Genomic DNA, 21,727 nt, shown 5'->3' on the forward strand with positions numbered 1-21,727 from the left:
GAATACAATATAATATGTGGAGTTATAGCGCGTTATGAAATTGGCTGAAATGTTCAACTGTTGCAAAAAATGTAACACCAAAAAAAATTTAATGGATAAAAGTGTAATGAACAAAAATTAATTTACAGAGTACTTGCCATGGGTGCTAGAACAGTACATGCAGTGAGTCAGTCTCACTATATTTAGTGAGACATTCAATTTAACTACAATAGTTTGGGTTTTTGATTGTTGGCTTTATAGTAATAATGAAGCATTATTAATGCCAAAAGATAATTGATAATATTGGAATTATTCTGTTTCAGGAAGGAGAATTTAGTTAAGAGGTCTGAAATATACCTATGAAATGTTTCTAGAAAATTCACTTCTCCTAATACCATTTCTCTTGCAGTACATTAATGATATCTGAACAGAAGTTTGCTTGGTTTGTGTTAATAAAGGGCAAGAAAAAAAACCAGTTATGTGTATCTGTTTTCATTACCAGTTATGTTTGAGATCTGTTTTAATTTTATTTTTAGTATTTCTTGAGCCTTGAATTATTTTTTTTAATTCAGCTGTTGGGGTCATAGAGAAAATTCTAAAAGACATAACAAGTATACCTCTGCTAAAAGTGAGTTTAAAATGTAACTTTTGGCATGATCTCTGTGAATCACCCATTTTCCAGGTTCCAGTAGCTCCTACTCAGAAGTCCGGTATAAACCTTCATTTCTGAAGGATGATGAACTGCGACAGTTAATCCTTAGGGTAAGTGGAAGGAAACTCTCAGACAAATCATGTCCTTGTTAAAGCTTGAGTTTTTAGTTGGACAGTGCTTTTTCTCCCATCATTTCCTTCAGGCAAGTGTTTTCTTGTACTGATTATACTCTGTGCGCTACCCAGGCTTTCATGATGGTATGCAGGGATGGTTTGGGAGCATGGCAGGCAGCAGCCCTGGAAGGGACAATAATCTGTGTACAGTCTGCCTGTTTAATACATCCATTCTAAAAAATCTTCATGCAACTGCAGAGAATGCTGCCAATTATGCAGGAACGTCCTCACAGTTGTTGGCTGCCCTACCAAAATGGACATTTTAAAGATGTACTTTGCAAAAGGTGCAGAAAATACCTGAGATAAAATCCTCCCTCTTGTTTGCACACTTCATCATAAACCCACACACCTCATTCACAGCTAGGTTTGTGGGTTTTTTCCTTTGCTGCAACAATGCTTTGCCAAGATTTGTGAGTGGCTCCCAAAAGAAGCTGTTTTGTAGCTGGTCTTTTGCCAAATATGTCTTTAAGAAACTTGAGCTATGTGTGGTTGAAGGCCTCGTTTGGTCCTTACAATCTTAATTGCTTTGTTTTTTTTAGAATCACAGAATGGCCTGAGTTGGAAGGGACCTTAAAGTTCATCTCATTCCACTCCCTGCCATGGGCAAAGATACCTTCCGCTATCCCTGGTTGTTCAGATCCCATCCAACCTGGCCTTGAACACTTCCAGGGATCCAGGGGCAGCCACAGCATCTCTGGGCAGCCTGTGCCAGGGCCTCAGCTCCCTCTCAGGGAGCAATTTCTTCCTAATATCCAATCCAAACACACCCTCTGTCAGTGTGGAGCCATTTCCTCTTGCCCCTCTCCAGCTTTCTTGTATTTAATTTTAAAAATCAGGTTTAAAAGTGTGCTTCCTTGTAGTCATTAATATTCATTGTTTATTTTAATTGTGTGTTTTTAAAGACAGTGTCTTTATATTTTCAGGCTGCAGATGGATTCCTGTTTGTAGTTGGATGCAACAGAGGAAAAATTCTGTTTGTCTCTGAATCAGTTTGCAAAATACTGAATTATGATCAGGTGGTTATTGCTGTTTCTTGCTTGCTTTTACCTTGCATTTTCTTACGAATTTTAAAACTTTTATATTTTATTTTATATTACATCAAACCAAGCCTTGTGTATAATTTCTTAGAATTTCTTTAATTTAACCTTATTCAGAATAAAGCTGAATATCCTGTAAGAAAATATGTGCAAGTACATCAGTGTTCCCAACCTGAGGAACAGCACCAGATTTCAGCTGATCATCCTTAAGAAAACTGCCAGTCTGAGAGGAAGGAATAATTTGAAGATGTCCTAATTTCTGTGTGCAAGAGATTTTCTTTCACATAGTGAAGTGATTTTGAGGTTTTTTTTTAGGCCAAGGAAAATGGGTAGTTGAGCCGTGGAAGTTAATGAAAGCTTTCCTTGGTGCTGCCTTTATGCTGGGATGCACCACGTAACACATCACCCACAATAACTGTCCGAGCGTGTACCCCTAACCTGAGACAAACTGAATGGCAGCCAGCATTCCCTGTACAACCAGGGAAATTGCCAAAATACAAGTACCTTCCATTAGTTGGTGTTTAGCATGATGGGCAATTACCACAAATAATCCAGGGATGATAATTTGTTCTTGTATCAATGACTTCTGTTTCACAAACAGAGGCTAAAACAGTTAGTGCTGCCATCTGTCTACTTTTGTAACTTTGAAACCATTTGTGCTATTTTAGTTTTCTTTATAAATGTTCAGATAACCAATCTGGACTCTTTCATAGATTTTTTTTTTAAAGTGCAAAACTATCTTTTTTAATTAAAGTTAAATGAATCATCCTAGGGCAATAAGCATAAAGCAGAGTTGTTTTTTTTTTTTTAACTTCTACACTGATTTTGTTCAAGAGCTGAAAGTGCCTTTCTGGACTCACTCATGTTAGACATACCTATTTCCAGACCCTTAAGATCTCCTGTATTCCAGACAAGGAGATTCAGAGGACATGATTGACTTTAATCAAAACCCATGGATTTATTAGCTTGTGTAGGAGTCGTTCTAGGCTCTGAATCCCATGCTGCAGCATTATCTGGTTTGTTACACCTGTATATTTTGGCAAGGCTGCTGTTAGGCTGTCTCAGCAGCACTCAGCATTTTCCCATTGCATTAGGATTAAATGGAGACTGAGAAAAGGCAGGAGACTGGGTGTTTTTCCTGAGTTTGAGTCTAGAGTAGAGCTTGTCAACACAGCTCCTTTATGTCCTTTGATTTGGTTGCTGTGCTGAAGGTAAGCAGTGGAAAACCAAATTCTCCCACTTCTGTGAGAATTCCTTCCTGTTGCAAAAGAAAGTGTTGCAGCAGGTTAGTTATTTGGGATGAACAGAGTGAGCAGGTAGAAGGCATCCCAGCTGGAGACATCCCTGAAAATATCCTCTGCTGAGTGCTGTAGTGAGCTGAGCCCTGCTTCCAGCATGCTACTGGCTCTGTGGTGCCAGTTTGTCCAACCACATTAGAACTCAGAGTCATTAGACAGTTGAGTATTTCATCCTCCTTTCTATTTCTTCCCTCCTTCCCCAATAATCTGGGGGAATTAAGAGTGGAATTACTTCATGTATAACCTTCTTTGGCTAGGACCAGAAACTGCATTATTTACATAAATAAAGCATTTCGTTGTACAGAACTTGTTTGATCTCCAACTAAATATGCTGTTTTTCAAAGGGAAGGAACAAACTATGGTTTTACTATGCTTTTAAACAAAAATTATATTAAACAATGACAAATGAAATGTAGAACAAAATATTGATGTTTGGAGTAACTGGTATTGACTTTTTTTTTAGTGGTGTAGACATTTTTCCTGAGATAAGTAATGTGTGGGGTCCTGTTCCAAAATGGTGTGGTTCTCATCTCTTTTGGGTTTTGTTGTTTTTTTGGTTTTTCTTCTAACAGGCCAGTTTAATTGGACAAAGTTTATTTGATTACTTACATCCAAAAGATGTTGCAAAAGTTAAGGAGCAACTTTCTTCATCGGACGTCTCGCCTAGGGAGAAGCTTGTAGATGGCAGAAGTAAGTCAGAGCTGGATGTGCTCATATTTATTCAAGAGATGTTAATAAATCTAATTATTAGTGAGGATGTATTCAGGTGTTTGTATGGATGTGTGGATGAACAAAAGAAGCAAACATTTGAATGCGTATCTGCTGCTTAAAATGCATTATAGTTGAAAAGCTAGCCCAGAAGAGAATTGATTTTAGATCATAAGAGTTACAGAAATTCTGTTAAATTACTGCAATCACTGTTAAGCATTTACCAAGATGTGGTCTGACATTCTTCCTACCAGCATACTGCTTTTTTTCTTGTATTTGCTAGGTCTTGTCAATACAAAAGACCTGATGTAGTCGAACATGGGATAAAATACTTCAATATCAAGAATCACTGTCTTCTCTGAAAATGCTAAGTGTCAATCCCAAAGTAACCAAACCTTCTTTAGTTTACAGTTGTTTCTAATAAGGAAAGCATTGTGTACTATGCAGCTAATGCCTGTTTTGTGTACTGTGCAGCTAATGCCTATTTTATAGCTGGCTTTTTACAAGCATCTTTGCAGTTCTTCCTTGTACCAAATACAAAGTGAAAGTTTATTAAGTATCTGTAGTAAAATTCTATTAAGAATATCAAGAAGGGTCTATAAATAGTTTAGTAGTTCTTTCTAATTTTGGAATCTCTGTCAATCATGTTTTCTTTGTCCTATTTAAACTATTAGACTTTTAAAATTGTAAGTACACAATTTAGGCAGCTAAACAGTAAGGACAATGTACTGGGAAGTAAATGCAGAAAGCACCTTGTTTTCTGAAGTTTTATTGCTTGGTTTTGGTTGTTTTTAACTACTTTACTAAATCTTTGTAAGCTGGCTTGCAAGTACACACAGATTTCCAAGCTGGACCAGCTCGGCTGAACTCTGGTGCTCGACGTTCCTTCTTCTGTCGCATAAAGTGTAGCAGGACCACAGTCAAAGAGGAGAAGGAGTGTTTGCCCAACCCAAAGAAGAAAGGTATTCAGAGAGTGGAGATGAAATGGGGGCTTTCTCTCTTGAAACTTGTTTAAATTCCAAATCACTAATGGCTTTCTAGTTCCTACTGATCTCACCAAGTAGCTGTAGAGCAGTGTAAATGTGAACCAGGGACACCTTTTGAAAAACAGTCTTAATTGTTCTCTTTCTCCTCCTGGTGCCCTCCTGGAAAGAGGGAGGGAGGAACTTGAGGTACAGTGGTTCTATAGGAGCATGTGGTCTGTTGTGATCAAATTTGAGAAGTCTCAGGGAAATATTTGAAAGAACTGAAGCAGATCAGAAGAATGAAACTAAACTTATGTCTTGAAGATAACTGAGTGAATAAAGCCTGCAAACTCTACTATTTTGAAGGGAAAAAAGCAAGTAAACCAACTTTTTTTTCTGATTTACTTTTTGTGTGTATTTAAAAGTATGCATTTTCCTTTTTTCCCCCTTTTTTCCCCCTTTTTTCATGGTGAAGTTAATTTATTGGTGTAATTCCATTAATTTTCCATTAATTTTACTTTAGTTCATATTTTGGTATGCCCATAGAGCAGTGTAATCTTGTCAAGTTTCCAGTGAAAATTTAAATTTCAATTTTAAAATGCAATTTCCAACTTTTGTTTTAATAACTTAGTATTGATTTTTGAAAGATGTGCTGAAATTGTTTGATCCTGAAAAAATCCTCCAAGTTCTGTTTTTCAATGTAACCTGTTACTGTTGAGATACACCACAAATTTTAAGAGGCCCGTAATTGTAAGTAAATAGAATTTGATATCCCTTGATGCGTCAGATAACTCAGTGAGATAAGAATTTACCTTCTCTAAGTGTTTCTTGGGAAAGCAGTTTTGAGGGAAGGCACCTGAGCAACTGTGACAGAATCATAGTGGGATAACTCAGTTTCTCATTTTGCAGAGTTGATCTGTGTTTTTTGTAATAGAGAGGAAAATCAAAGCTATGGAAAGCATCCTGTTCAGCGTAGAGGTGTCAAGAATGCTTTGGCATTTTTTTGGAAAGACAGCTATTGTAGGACACATAATGTCAAATCTGGATGCTTATGAGGGTGTTTGCATGTTATTTAGAGAGCAAAAAGGGATGAATGACAGTGTATACTGGGATTTAAGATATTTAAAATATTTGTATTCCCACAAAACTTCAGAAACCAGAGATAAATAGAAAATAAGCTGATTCTTTCTTCAACTGCAGTGAGCATATGTTCAGGTCATTGTGCTCACCAAAAGTAAATTGATTTGGAAGCTACAGAGGGCCTCAGGCTAATTTTAATTCACAATCCATATAAAAACAGAGTGATCTGTGGGTTATTGCTTTGTTTTCTGTCTAACTTGTGTTTGAACTGCCAACACCCATAACTCATCTTCCTAAATCTTACATAGGGTTAGAAGCTCACTCTGCAGGTAAGCCCAAATTGAATAGAACAGAATTAATTGAAAAATACTCTGTAAAATTATCTATAGATTTGTACAGTTGGTGTAGGTAAGCATGAACTATTAAGTTGCTGGTCTCATGGCCAACATAATAAAATAAGTAGTTTGGTTTACTCTTTGAACAGTAACTGCTTCTTATTTAATTTCTTTCTATTAGATCACAGAAAATACTGCACCATTCACTGTACTGGGTATTTGAAGAACTGGCCTCCTAATGAGGTGGGAGTAGAAGAGGAAAATGATGTAGAAAAGGACAGTAGTAACTTTAACTGTCTTGTTGCGATTGGGAGGTTACACCCTTATATTGTTCCACAAAAGAGTGGAGAGATAAAAGTCAAAGCAACAGAATTTGTTACACGATTTGCCATGGATGGAAAATTTGTTTATGTAGATCAGCGGTAAGCCTTTTGTTCTTTAATGAAGAGAAATTACACAACTGCTTCCATTTTCTGATCCTCTGTCAAAGCTGTAATTTCTCCAGCAGGGTAGAAGTTCTAATTTGACTTCTCAGTTTTTGAGAATTTTTTGAAAATTCTCAAAAATTCTAATTTTCAGAATGTTTTTCTGCTCTACACAAGAAGCAGTTAATTCTTAAACTATGTGTACTTGGGCTTTGTTTTTTGTCAAATAATATATCATGTATAGAAGTGTATTGTCCTATAGAAAATGGACTCATTTATTCATAAAGAAAAATCTCAAGTTAGAGCTTCATAGCTCTGCACAAGACTGAAGTAATAAAATCTACCCAGAAGTTATTACTTTTGAGAGTCTTACCATTTGTAACAAATACATTCTAAGTGAGGTACCAAATTATTTTATTAGAAGTGAGAACTAAGTTCCCATTTTCTCTACTTTCTGAACCAGACTTTTATTTGTTGTAAAAACCTAGTTACCATTTTGCATTTGGAATTTCATTGTCACTGGAAATGTTACTGCTTTCAGTCTTCTTTTCTTTATACTAAAAGTGTCGGTTTGAAACTAATTCCTTTGAGTGAAAGAGCAAAATTCAACTGCTGAGTTTTTTATTGACTCTTATATGTGACCAGTACTGTGACTGGCTAGGGGAGAGCCACTAAACAGAAGCATTTTGTGTGTACATGTGGTTTGCATGTTTAAACATTTACTTTACCTTCGAATTGTCATTCATTGCAAAGGGATAATTTGCTGTGAAAAATGTTTCCTGTTGTTTTAGAGCTGTACTAATGCTATATTTTTTCCCCAAACATGAACACAGGCATCTGTTTGTTTAAATATTAATGCTCTGCTTTATCTGATACTGAAGGAAACGGCTTTGAGTCTGCTGTAGTTCACATTTTTATTTCTAACAGCGCAACAGCAATTTTAGGGTATCTGCCACAAGAGCTTCTAGGAACTTCTTGTTATGAGTACTGCCATCAAGATGATCACAATCACCTAGCTGAAAAACACAAAGAAGGTACAAAACAGTTGGTCCTCTCAGACTACTTACCGCAAGGTGTAACTGCAAGTGAGAACTGTGCAAACCCAAACTACCCAACCTCAGCATTGCCCTTTGTGATGTCTGTGTTAAGACAAGCCTGTGTAAGGCTTGTAATAAAAACAGAGAGAAACTTGTGTTGTCTTGGCTCCTGGTGCAGGGCCTTAATTGTGGAGGAATAATGTCAGCACATCTGTCAAACCCTCTGCTTCCATTCTTTGTAAGGAAGGGGAGGACTCCTGAAGAGCAGATGTGTCTGATAACATCATTAAAGACACGAGTTAAAGCTCACCAAGTCATGAGTCTCCTAGTGTTTTGCAGGAACATAGTACTTGCTTATTTATGTAAGATTTAATACCCTGCTGAAACGATATAATTTGATTTTAGAACAGGTCCCAGTTTGTTCTGGCATGTTTATTCTATGTCTGGCCAACAGAAACATTTTGGTTTTATGATGCTATAAAATAGATTTATTATTTCTAACTTTACCTTTCTAAGGTTAAATATGGTGATTATAACTTTCCTTTTCTTATCTAGTGTTGCAGAACAAAGAAAAAGTATTTACAAATTCCTACAAATTTAGAGCAAAAGATGGGACTTTCGTTACTTTAAAGAGTCAGTGGTTTAGTTTCATGAATCCTTGGACCAAAGAGCTGGAGTACATTGTATCAAACAACACTGTGGTATTGTAAGTAATTTATATGACTCTCCATTTATTTTTGTCATAATTACAGTTAGCACTAAATAACCTGTGTAGAAAGCAGAACAAGACTAGAAAACATCAACCTTGCACAAAAAGGGGCTGAACAACTTGGACAAACATCTTTTTGGTATTTACCAGCTATTTTTGTTTCAGGCCTAAGTTGTGTATTTAACTCTGAAAACTATGCTGTTTCCCAGTAGGGGAAAAAAAAGAGATGGAAGAGTTTCTTTTTAAAGGAAGAAGGGAAGGATCTTTAAGAGAAGTAGATTTGAATAAATAGAACTGTCAAGTTAATTCTGCTTTTCCTTCTGGTCTTTACAACCCTTTGTGTGTCAGTTGACCCAATTCCAAGTGCTGCTCTACCCCCAGGTGTCAGAAGGTGGAGAAGCACAATTGATAGATGGTGGAAATGCAAGGCCGGACAGAAAGATCCTCTCCAAATTGATTGCAAGGGTGGAGCCTGGGGGACAGTAAATATGAGTGTTTAATTTTTTTTTTAATTTGTAGTTCTTTTTCATTCTCCATTGCACCTCGCAATGGAGCTGTAATTGGGATTGTTCCAGTGCTACTGAGGATCTTTGCCAATGATTAGGGTTTTGAGCAGGGACAGAGGGGGTTTTATTTCCATCAAACAAAGTTGTTGAGGGGGCCTTTTACCCATTCTGTATCTGATTCATGCCTTAGGTCAACATCACCCACCTCTTTTGCCCATGTCCTTTTTCTCCAAGAAAACAGAGAAGAGCAGTTCAGACAGCCTATGCTGGCCAGTAGCCCAAGGACACTTTTTTGCCTGCCCTGGAGATGTGGGCATTTGCAGCTGTCTGCAGGAGGGAAGGAGGGCAGCAGCTGCTGACACAAGACAGCCACTGACCTGTCCTTGTTCCTGGTTACCTGATTTCGCTCCTAAAACTGGAAATGACAGCCCTATTCCCTTGTCATGGAACACAGACAATCCTACTGGCTTTCTTTTTAAATTGGAAAGTGGAAATCAGTATTTCACCCACTGCTCAGAAACATTACAAAGAATTGAACATGGAAATATGTGATTAATATCTTATATTTCTCTAGTTCGAGGATGTTAGCTTTGGTTTTGTGTAAAGTATTATTGAAATTAAACATAAATATATGCTGGATTTTGCTCTTGGGACAAAAAAACATGCTGACTTTTTGTGGTTTGTTTGGATTTTTTTTTTCATTTCTTTAAATCTCAGAGGTCATAAGGAATCAGCTGAAGAAGAGGTCCTGTACAGTTCCCAATCTGCAGAAGGCAAGTGTCTCTTCTTACAGTTATCACAGCTGCATTTCCTGATCAGTCAAATCAGTCAATTTAAATTTATCCTGTCCAGGGTTTTTTTATTCTAGATTGCATGCAAAGAAGGATTAATTTTTTTTTTAAAGCTATTTCTTTTTCAGTGTCTAGTTACTCACAGAGTCCTAATTGATAAAATTCACGGAACTCTAAAAAGAAGTGCATATAGCCTACTTTTAATTTCCAGCAGCTTCTGTTAGAGCTGGGGGTTTGGTTAGTAGGATATTGTCCTTCTGTCACAGACCCTTCATATTTTGCCCAGGTTTCGGAACAGGTGTAACTGTGCTGAGTTTATCTATAAAATACAGGGGAATACTGATACAGAACATATTTTGTTATTATTTTTCTGCTGTGCAAAGTTTCTGCTTTCTGCATGCTGTTCTATCATCTTGCTGTCAAGGCTTTATATTTGCTTTTCAAAATGTTCTTTCAATAACTGATTTCAGTTGGTGAGAAATCCAAGGGTATTTTAAACTCATGTTCTTTGCAATGTCTGTGAGAGACACTGGAGGTGGCAATGATTAAATATATTTCACTACTGGAGAACAACAATTTTCACAAACAGATTTTTCACTTTATATTGCAACGCCCTCTGCCATGAATCAGTATTTAAAGGAATATAATTTCTGAATACATATTTGAAAATATATACTTGTATATGTATATCTAGAACAAAAGCTACTTTAAAATGAATCCTTGCTCTGCAATGAAAGTTCTCTGGGTTTAAGGTTTTCTTTGGGCTTTGTTTTTTTTTTTTAATCTACAGATGCTGTAAAACAGTCTTTAGTAAGTGTGCCTGGAATGTCCTCTGGAACAGTTCTTGGTGCTGGAAGTATAGGAACCGAAATTGCAAATGAAATACTAGAATTACAAAGGTAATAAATGCATAACACCATCATTAGGCTTTTAAGTAAAGACAGGCATGAGGAATTATATGATTATGTGAGGGTTGCTCCAGTTTCACTTTTATTGTATTATATGTATAACACTTTTTAGGTTGAGCCATAGCATAATAAGATACCATTATAATTATGTCAGTCTCGTGCCTGGCAGAGCACAGGACTGTGCTGGTGATTCAACAGAGGAAGAAAACTGTGCTCAAGGAATAGAATTGTGACCCATGGCCTTTCCTGATCTCTCCTCTTTTTTCTGCTACCAAAACTTGGAGCAGGAGAATTTAGAATCTTCAGGAGAATTTAAGACATTATTGTTTCATATTATCAGACTTGTGCTTTGTCACTGGGGAGGTCTGGTGGGTTCTGTACCACACAGTCTGTTTTTCAGTGTTTGATTAATGTGACCTGGTAAATCAACTAAACACATGCAATTTTAGGTTGCATTCTTCACCCTCTGAAGAGTTAAGTCCGTCACATCTCCTCAGAAAGTCACCTTCTCCAGCTTTAACTATAAACTGCAGTGATGTGAGTACACCCCTGCCTGTAAAAACCCTAAATGAAAAGGTTAATGTCAGCTCACAACCTGTGTTTGAGCGGGATTGCCCTGATTTGTTTTTGTGAATGTGTACTTTTAATCTTAATGGTTTTGAAGAGACTTTTGAAAAAATCAGTGCTGTTTTGCAATGTTTAAAATTGTGACTTTGAAGGTATTTCATTACTCTTCTAAAAATGGGTAGTTATGCTAATCTAGTGGTGCTTGTAACACCACAAACTATAACTAACATAGTTATATAAATAACATAGTTATTGCCCATAGCTATGGAATAAAGAACATATCTTACCTAAATATGTTGTATGTTTTGCACTGGACACGGCTTGAACAAACTTCTCCAACAACTCTTTGAATGCAAATTTCTTTCCTGTTAAAAACAGTTTATCTTTCCACTGCAATTCTTATTTCTTATGAAAAACCCCCACTATCCTGGTCTGCTTTGACTTCCCCCTTTTTTTAATGATCTGTTCTCCCCTTTGTTACCACAGATCTTTCTCCTGAAGAGTTGTTTGACTTACTTATGCTGAACTCTCTAAATTATGTAATGTCTCATCATAAGGATAATTTCATCATATTCATTGAAGATTTTTCTTGATTCTGGTCTTTGGTATCCCGTTTGTTTCTAAAATACTTTTGGAAAGCATTTCACCTTTATTAATTTCCTGGTAGAATATACACAAGTCAGGCAATCCTAGGAATCTCTCCTGCTAAATTACATGTATGTGTTAAATAAAACAACTGTAGGAAAAAAATTATCTTTTTTTATTGGGTTAGCATGACTTCCATCTCTATTGCTATGATGAATATAGTTTAATGCATCTAGAACCTAGGAGGTATGAGGGCTTTTTTAATCTCTTAACTGGAATGTTTGGGGACAAACATCAGGTCTGGGAATTTGTAGTTTATGGTAGTGGATGTGGAAAGTGCAAACCAGTACCTTTGGTGCTGAACACTGAGTTAGAGCCTCAAGCAGTGCCATCACTGTGGAGTACCTTTGACAGCTGTGGAAGTCACAACTTTTATTTAAGCCAGGTCCAGTGCTATATGAACTTATAGAATATTTGTTTCTAAATGCAAAATATCTGCCTGATGAGGTATATTTTTCACTTTCTCTATTCAGTTCTTAAAAATTTGATGGGAATCTATGATGTTTCTGTAATGTAATATCTGTGACTAAATTTAGGATCTAATTCTGTCCTTTCTACCAATTCTACTCTTTCAGGTGCCAAATAAAGAGTTGATTCAATTATGCCCTTCAGAAACAGAAGCTCTGGAGAATTCAGAACAAAGCCAGGGTGCTATTCCATTTCCCAGTAATGAACCTCTCCTCAGTAAGATTTATTTCTCTTGGGGCTATTCTGGGGGTTGCAGGGGCTGGCATTTCTGATCCCTGGTGTCATTTCTGAGTGCACCACTTTACAACCATGTATAAATTGTAAAGAGATGGGAGAAATTGCTGGAGATGAGAGCACTCTGAAACCAGATGTGTTATTGCTGCAAGGCAAACAGCAAAATTTGGTAAGTGAGGCAATCTCATGACAAAAAACATCTGTAACTGAAGCTTACCATTGCATTCTTACACTTTTCATGAGACACCTTACTGTTCTCTCTCCAGGACAGAGATAGGGAGGGAAAAGTATTTCAATGCAATGTCAGGGTACTTCTTGGAATTTGTGAATGATTGTCTTTTAACACTTTACCTCTTTCTAAGCTGCAAGCTGGGAGTAGTTGATACAAAGGACTGCTCTAAATGGCTCAGAAAGAATTTTTTTAATATTCCTCTTGTTAAGTTTGTCTGGATACAGGATTCCCTGGCCCTGTAAGAGGAAAATGCCACTGCATTATGTTTGACATAAAAGGCAAAATGCTGTAAAAGCCATGTTTATGCTGATCCTGTATTTCAGCTCTTAGAAACTTTTCCATCTTCCTCTTCTCCCTCATTTGCCAGGGATTTCTTTGTTTATTTATAACCTACAGCTTTCTTCTGGTTGAACTATGAGCCTTTTCAGAAAAATTTAAAAACTTAAACCCTGACAACCCCAAACCAACCAACTGAAAAAGAAACAAAGGAGTAAAAGCTAATTCTTTAATAAGGGTTTGGGAAAAAAGAATTAAAAACAACCCCAACAACACAGAGCAAGGAGGAATGGTGTTAAACTAAAAGGGAGTCAAGTTAGGGTTTTTTAAACATAGAAATATTTGCTTTGACTTCAAAGGCAGGTTCTGCTTCAAACCAATTCTGTTTTGCAAGTTACCATATTCTCCATGCTTCACAGTGCTCATGCCTGCCTCAAGCTCCTGCTTTACTCACTGTGTAGGTGGCAGCTCCCAGCTGGACTTCGATGCCATCTGCGAGAACGATGACACCGCCATGACAGCGCTGATGAATTATCTGGAGGCTGACGGGGGCCTGGGGGACCCAGCTGACCTCAGTGATATCCAGTGGGCTCTCTAGAGCCGGTCTGGGAGCAAGGAATGGCAGAGACCCCCATGCACAACAACCCTACATCCTCAGTACTGTATTGGAGTTTTCTAATGGTTCCTTTGAATGCAGACTTGCTGTCTCTGGATTTTTAAAGACTGGAGCCTTGTTCAGAGAGAGACATATTCTGCTGCACCTATGGACAAATGCAATATTTTTTCATGATGAGGAAACCTTGAAATTTTAATATTGAACCATCTGTAACTGGAATGCTTAGAACACTTTAGTATATTTTTGCTAAGAAGCTTTAACCAAAAGGTACTGTACAATGTACAGGATTACTTTTTCTTAGTTTTAATACTTCAAACTTTTATTTATTGTTTTTTTTCAAGTTGCAGAATATTAGTTATCCATGTTACTTTCTGTAGAACCTACTGTACTTATATGGTTTGAGAATATTTGTAACTATTAAATTTAATTGAAATAACAATTTGCACACACTACAGTTGTAAAATAAGGTATTGTAATGCTCAAATTATGCAGTTTGTGATTCCTTGTACTTCTCAGCAGTGCAATTTTTGCAGTCAAAGGTGAAAATGAGGCTTACAGTTCTGGGAGCAAGGATTGGGGTTGGATCACCCTAATAAACAGAAGAGAATGTTTTGAGAAAAACACTCATTTTCCCAGTACACAAACATGGCAAGGGAATAAGAAAAGAGGCAACAAACTCTTAATTACTGTTTTGTATTATTTGTAATGTATTATTAGAGAGCCAGCATAGAACTAGAGAAAAATAATGCTTTATTTGTAATAAAGAACTTTGGTCTTGTCCCAGGTTCTTTACTAACTAGAGAAGTGTGAATGGATAGTCTTGGTTCCAGAGTGAGGCTTGCACTGTCTGTTGGTGAAAAAATGTTAAAAGTCTAGAGCATCTTTTATGTTTTTGGAGAGATTGGGAGAATTTTCTACTGCTTGAGTGTGTGACTTTTTAAAATCCTCTCTGTACTATAGCTTTGTAAGTAAATGCTATGCAGGATGATCTTTTGGGAACAGCTTTTGCAAGGATTGTATCCCAGTTACAGCAAACGACTCAAGAACATGGCACTTTAGAGGTTGCATTAGAACAACATAGCACTAATATAGCAAGAGGATCTTTTTATCTCTGGTATATTTAAACAAATTTTTGCATAGATTATATATCATAAAATTACAGATTTTTTTCATGTTTGGGTTTTGCTTTATTTTTTTTAATTCGGGTAGTGAAAGGAAAGCATTTGAAGATATCTGATACATGTGCATCTTTTTAATACAGGCATTTAAATGTAGGTACAACCCAGACCTCTCTCACTCCAGGTGAGGGTGGCAGCCTGGGCTGGTGTTTTTAGGAAGGCTGGAGTTGGGAACAGATGGATGTGGCTGTCACTAGATGTCATCCTTGTACTGCTGGGGAGCCACCCTGTCCTCATGAGGACACAATCTGGACATGAAGTAGCTTCCTCTGCTTGACAGAGCATCCTACAGATGATATGACTCCTTTGGCAAATGATGGATTTTTGGTGATGGTGATTTGCTAGAATGGCTTTTTGGATTGATTTTTTCTTTTTTTTTAACTCTATAGATTTTTTTTTTCATTTAATTTGGATGTAGTTTCCTGCATTCAGATCTCTTTTACATACATGGGGCCAAAATCATCAGTTCTCTTGCTTTATTAGAATAAACTTTTCTGCTTTTTCTAAATTTTGGGCTATATTATGGAGCAAAGTGGAAAAAATAAACAGGCACTTTCTAAGAACTGATAGAAATCTCTTTGTATAAATAAAATTTGAGATTCTGCCATTGTAAAATGCATTTTCTCTTTTCTATTCTAGAAGTAAATTCTAAATAAGCCAGCAAATACTCTAGCTCATAGATAAATGACTACACAAATAACTTAAAATTATACAGACTTTATTAGAACAGTTTTTTTAACTGGATTAGTTTGGAAACATGGCAGCTGTTGTTACTGCAGGAGCAAATTAATTCTTTCACAAGATTTATATAAGTGTCTAGACTCAAACCACTATTTTTGGATTTTTGGCTATCCCTAAAAAATAAAACCAAAAATGTAACTTTGATTCTTTCGCAGTCAATGACAAATATTGTGATTTTCAATTAATTTATTAGATTTTCCCTTTACTATTTGTATTTTTTTTTTCTGGCTTAAAGCAGCCTTTTGAAGAAAAAGTGTCACTTGTAAATATTTCTGGTGAAATTAATAGGTATTTTGAATACAATTGAGATAGTATGTGCTTATTTTGTTTGTATAACAACACAATTCTAGTAAGATACTGACAGTTTGTTCCTGGCATGGTGCAGGTAATGGTAGGTTGTGGTTAAACCAGGTCAATAAATGCTGTTTTGATGCCCTGCTGTTAGTCTGCTGGCAATTCTGTCTAGTATTGAACTGAAATATAAAGTACTTGTTCTTTCAGATCCCAGGCTTCTTCCTCAAAACAGAAACAGGGATGTGGAACTCCTGTGGATTTTGGTAGCTCAGTGTGATGCTCCTCAGGCAAGGAGAGCCTGTAATCCAAGCTAATGTGCATTTTTGGGGACTCAAACAGAGTTTCAGAACACCCTCATGCTCTCCAGGGATGAACTCTGAAGGTTCCACACATTAACCCTGAACTTCTCCAGTTCTTGTTGCAAGCACGAAGCCTGTGAGGAGCAGCTGAGGGAGCTGGGAATGCTCAGCCTGGAGAAAAGGAGGCTCAGGGGAGACCTCAGCACTCTACAGCTCCCTGACTGCAGGTAGATGGGGGTCAGGCTCTGCTCCCGAGGGACAGGATGGGAGGAACTGGCCTCAAGTTCTGCCAGGGAAGGTTTAGATTGGATATTGGGACAAAAAAAAGGGGTTATTAGGCATTGGCAGAGGCTGCCCAGGGCAGTGGAGAAATCATCATTCCTGGAGGTGTTTACAAGATGTGCAGGTGTGGCACTGATGGGCAGGGGGTAGTGGTGGATTTGGTGGTCCTGGGTTATAGCTGGACTTGATCTCCAAGGTCTTTTTGACCTAAATAGTTGAGTACCTGTGAACATTTGTCACTTGGTGTTCTGGGGGCAGAGAGGATCCTGTCTGTGCTTTTGGGATTCCCTTGTAGGGTATAGGCAGGGACAGTGCTGTTGCATGGGTCTACAGCAGAGACTGATTCCAGGTTTCTTTCCTGTGGTGCTTTGTAGTTCTGGAATTTGCTGTGGATCTTACACTTTTTAGAATACTGGAAAATTTGGTTTGCTCACAAGCATAAAAGGCTAAAGTCATCTTAGTGACTGCTCACAGCAGGGTTTCTGTTTATGATCCAAAGTGGGACAAAAAAGAGAATACAGTACCTCAGCCTGCCTGATCTGTTAAAGGTAAGTTCAGGTATGTGGGCACTGCACACAACTTTTTATTATTAATTTGTTTTCATGACAAAACTCCCAGAAATAATCACACAATCTTTGGAAATTGTAAAAAGTTTAGTGGGAAAGCTCTACCTTGGCTGTTGCTACCGCAGAGCTGACCCTGTCTGGGTGGTAACTTCACTTTCCTGGAATTTGCAGATTCCAAGTGAACCTGACCCAACATCTGTAACATGTCCTACACCACTCAGGGAGCCTTGGCACAGAAGAGAGTCACAGCATTAATGGGCTCTTGGGTAACACTGTTAATGGGTAACAGTGAGGTTTATCAGGGTGTTCCTGGAAAACGCTGTGAGGTGAGCAGCAGGACTCTGAACTCTACAACAGCTCAGGGAATGTGCAATGCTTTTCAACAAAAAAGTCTGACTTCAAACATTGCTGCTTTCATAAGCCTTACAGATAGGGAAGGCAATACCACTGGGCCTTTAATATTTAGCAAAATACATTCAGATGAGTGGATAGAAATTCTTTGAGAGGAGTGGTTCCATCCTTAGACTTCACCTTGTCACAGCAGAATAAGCAAATTGATTTCTTAATTATGCAATTGTGGAATTTCCTGAGTTGGGAGAGACTCAACAGAATCATAGAGTCCAATTCATGGTCCTGCACAGACACTCAGAAATCCTACCCTGTGCCTGATAATGTCGTTCAAACACGCCTGGAGCTCTGGCAGCCTTGAGGCTGTGACCATCCCTGGGAAGCCTGTTCAGTGCTTGACACCCTCTGCACCCTCTGAGGAAAGAACCTTTTCGTGATCTCCAGCCTGAGCCTTCCCTGGCCCAGCTCCATTCCCTTGGGTCTTGCCACTGGTCACCAGAGAGAAAAGATCAGTGTCTGCTCCTTCTCTTCCCTTGAACTTTATACACATTTGATTTGCCAGGTCTTTTAAGAATTTTAAGAATACTTTTTTTTTTTTTTAAAATCTGCAAATGCAGTTCCAGTATCAGATACAGCTTTCAGTATCATTGAAGAGATGATAAATCCCTTATCAAACAAAAAGCCAGGTGAGCTCAGTGCTGTTCCAGCAAGGTACAATCAGCTTCTAAAGGTTTCCTCTGAGCAGCTCTGGGCTGTCCACACTTCATTCTCCATGGAATTTGTGTTCCAGCCCCTCTGGTGTTCAGGATGCCCATTCTGCTGGGGGCAGTAATGGACACAGGCTGACTCCTAAGAAAAGTGTTGCAGGAGGAGCTGCAACAATTCTCCTCTTTTGGGCTCCCCTGGTTCAATTTGCAGATTTCTGTTTGATTTGTGGATTGCTGCTTGTGGAGCTAGAGGAGCCAGCAGAGAGTTGTTTCTTGTCTTCTGTCTCTCTGTTACTCATGATCACTTAGGTCTTTATGACAGTGCTCCTTTATGAACCCCCAGCTTTAGAACTTTTTAAATCACAACAGTTGTCAGGGCTGCCTTGCTTGTGGTTTATTACAGTAATTTACTGCCTGCTCCTAGATTGTCTTTAAAAAAACCAAAACAGGTTTCTCAAAGTGTAACCTTTCCTGTCCTGCTTTTGAGGACAGCAATGATTCAGAGTAATGGGAAGACAATGGTCTGGAACACCCAATCTTTTCAAGCAGTTGTGCTATTGCCATGGTATGGATTCCTCCAGCTGAGCCTGATGTGATTCCCGCTCATGTCAGGAGGTTTTCTCTTGCTCACATTTTACATTAAATATGCAGCATCTTCTGATTTGTAACACTGCTCTTTGTGATTTCCAGATCCACACTGACACATCTCTGAGGTTCATGCTGGAGAAGTTTCTGCAGCTGATTACATTTTCACCCTCATGGGTATGTGAAATTTTATGGAAAGTTTCCTTGTCCACTGGAAAAAAAACCTGGAGTTTGCTTTTTCTTGATTTTCAGGGGTTAATTACACAAGGTTCCAGATCAAACACACAAAACTGATCCTCTGAAGCTGGGCACCCAAAACGGCCCCAAGCTCTGGGGCAGATTGGTCACTTCTTAAACAACCTTCTGCTTTTTGGGGGGTTGGAACCAGAAACTTCAGGACAGAGAAACTTTAGACCAGAAACTGCAGCAGAGCCAAGGACAGCACCTCTTCCATCAGTTCAGCAGCGGGCTCAGTGTGCAGGGCTTTTCCTCGTGTTTTCAAACACTGTGGGAAGAGCCAGGGATGGGACAGCCGAGGTCAGAAGTTTGACTGTTTTGGGGGTACAACTTGGGAGCATTTTGTACTTCAGCTGCTCTGGATTATGAATCCTTTGGGCACTGAATCTCTCCTGTCCTTTTTAGGAAGGGATTGGAGGGGAATTTAAACATGAGGAGAAAGGTTCAGTTATGGATTTGACAGCTAGAAATTGTTTGTGCAGTGCTTTGTCCCGGGACTGAACATGGTGTCACACCAAAGCTCAGGGCCAAAACAGTTTGCTCTGCTGGGCATTTAACAATCAAGATACTTCAGGAAGGTGAAAACAGGACAGCTTTGACAGCCCAGCTACCGTAGTTGGTCGGAAGAGCAAACATTCCCAAGACAATGACTCCCGCGGGGCGGGCACCGCGGAGCGGCGCGGGCGGGACGGCGGTGGGGGCTGCCCGGAGCCGGCGGAGGCGCGGCCGCCCCGGAGGGCTCTGCGCGGTTCGGCCGCAGGTAAGGGAAGTTCGCGGGACCCGCTCCGAGACCGCTCGGAGCCGACTGCGGCAACTTGGTGTCCCGGTGGGATGAGCCCCGCCGTGCCCTGCCCCGGCGGCTCTTCCTCTGCCGCCGCCAAGGCCCGGGGCCCCGGCAGCGGGGCCGGAGCCGGCCCGGGCCCGGGGACGGGAGCGCCGCGTGTGCCCGGAGCGGGGGGCAGCGAGGGGGCAGCGCCGCCACATCCCGCCAGCCTCTGTCCCCGCTTCGTGTCCCTGTCCCCGCGCCCCGCCACATCCCGCCAGCCTCTGTCCCCGTGCCGTGTCCCTGTCCCCGCGCCCCGCCACATCCCGCCAGCCTCTGTCCCCGTGCCGTGTCCCTGTCCCAGTGCCCCGCCACATCCCGCCAGCCTCTGTCCCCGCTTCGTGTCCCTGTCCCCGCGCCCCCCCACATCCCGCCAGCCTCTGTCCCCGTGCCGTGTCCCTGTCCCCGCGCCCCGCCACATCCCGCCAGCCTCTGTCCCCGTGCCGTGTCCCTGTACCCGCTTCGTGTCCCTGTCCCCGTGCCGTGTCCCAGGCCCCTGTTCCCCCTGCGTGTCCGTGGTCCCCCCTGCATGTCCCTGTCCCCCCGCCACCCCCCAGTGCTCTCAGCGCTCCCGACCTTCTGTGCCTTGTTTCTGTGCCGGACCTGAGGGAACTTTTCGGGAAGTTCTGGGGAGAGGTTGGCGTTCTCCGGTTTAATCTTTCAGGCTCTAGTAGGACGCTTCAGGCACTGGCGCTGTGAAAGTGCAGTTATGAGTTTTATCTAGAGCTAACAAATGTGGTTTGATTTAAGGCCTGGGGTTCTTACATCCTGTAATTATTTTTTCGAGGTCTGTTTCTGTTCGAGCCATGACTTCTCCCTGCTGAAATCGCTGTGCTCGCTCGCAGCGTGGCTGGGTGCAGCTGGAGCAGTAAAAAGCTGCTTTGCACCTCCGTGGCTGTTCCTGGGGGGGAGGGAGGCTTTGCTGTTGGACGCTCGGCTGTGCTGTAACACGTGTGTGCTCCCTCGTGTGAGTGAGGAGCGCAAGGAAGAGTTCCAGGCTGGGCTTGGCTGTGCCGAGCCTTCAGAGGCTCTCCTCTCCTCTCCTCTCCTCTCCTCTCCTCTCCTCTCCTCTCCTCTCCTCTCCTCTCCTCTCCTCTCCTCTCCTCTCCTCTCCTCTCCTCTCCTCTCCTCTCCTCTCCTCTCCTCTCCTCTCCTCTCCTCTCCTCTCCTCTCCTCTCCTCTCCTCTCCTCTCCTCTCCTCTCCTCTCCTCTCCTCTCCTCTCCTCTCCTCTCCTCTCCTCTCCTCTCCTCTCCTCACTGCGGCCCGGGCACGGCCGCTGCCAGCAGCACCGCGGGTCGGCTCCTTCCTGCGGTGTGTGTCACACTGCCCTGGCAACACAACCCAGAAAGGAAACGGGACTCTCATCGAAGGAGGAAAAAAGGTGAAATTCACCACGGTTCCTGCCCCACGGGACAGTCCTGGCTTCAAGGTGCTCCACCCTGAGTGTCAGGGACAAGAAGAGCCTGGATTTGCTGCAGACACAAGTGCACAGGACAAAGCAACTTCAGCATTCCTCAGCACAACTCTTACACCCAGATGCAGCAAAGGGATGGAATCCCAGGGCTCAGGGCAGGAGATGGGCTGCCAAAGAGGGAACCTGCTCCTCAGGGCCCCCTTCACAGCCAGGCAAACACCAACTTTGCCCTCCTGCCATGGGAACATCAATCCTCATGTGTGAGCACCACAGCACAGCACTGACAGTCACTGTCACTGCCAGCAGCTGATCTCTCATACAGCTTTTCAAGAAGCCGTGCTAAATCCAAAACTCCACTGGGATGGGTAATAAGCTAAAGTAGGGAGTGCTCTGGCTCTTCATTTCTTAGTGATCTGAAGAAGTTCAGAGGCCAAAATCTTTGCTGCACTTGGAACAGAGAGTTGAAGCAGATTTCTGCTTTCCTACTTTCCAGAACACCTCCCAAACCAACCTGCCATGCTGCCTCACTGAGAGCACCAGTTCTACTGAAACACCTACTTACATCCTTCACAAATGTAAATCCTCCAGATACAGCTGCTCCCTTTAACAGA

The 21,727-nt window shown here is 40.6% G+C and overlaps 1 protein-coding gene across 1 annotated transcript in view; it reads left to right on the forward strand.

The window, feature by feature from the left end:
* The window catches only part of BMAL2 (basic helix-loop-helix ARNT like 2), a 32,306-nt gene extending 16,306 nt beyond the window's left edge, over positions 1-16,000 (forward strand). The window contains 12 exon segments of the mRNA XM_066549788.1: positions 662-741; positions 1,728-1,820; positions 3,712-3,829; positions 4,666-4,809; positions 6,409-6,649; positions 7,580-7,686; positions 8,245-8,395; positions 9,622-9,677; positions 10,486-10,594; positions 11,053-11,140; positions 12,391-12,499; positions 13,487-16,000. Coding sequence (XP_066405885.1) covers positions 662-741; positions 1,728-1,820; positions 3,712-3,829; positions 4,666-4,809; positions 6,409-6,649; positions 7,580-7,686; positions 8,245-8,395; positions 9,622-9,677; positions 10,486-10,594; positions 11,053-11,140; positions 12,391-12,499; positions 13,487-13,623 — 1,433 coding nt within the window. The 3' untranslated portion in view covers positions 13,624-16,000.
* The last annotated feature ends 5,727 nt before the right edge of the window (positions 16,001-21,727 follow it).

This window comes from Molothrus aeneus, chromosome 5 (assembly GCF_037042795.1).
Source record: "Molothrus aeneus isolate 106 chromosome 5, BPBGC_Maene_1.0, whole genome shotgun sequence".
NCBI lineage: Eukaryota > Metazoa > Chordata > Aves > Passeriformes > Icteridae > Molothrus > Molothrus aeneus.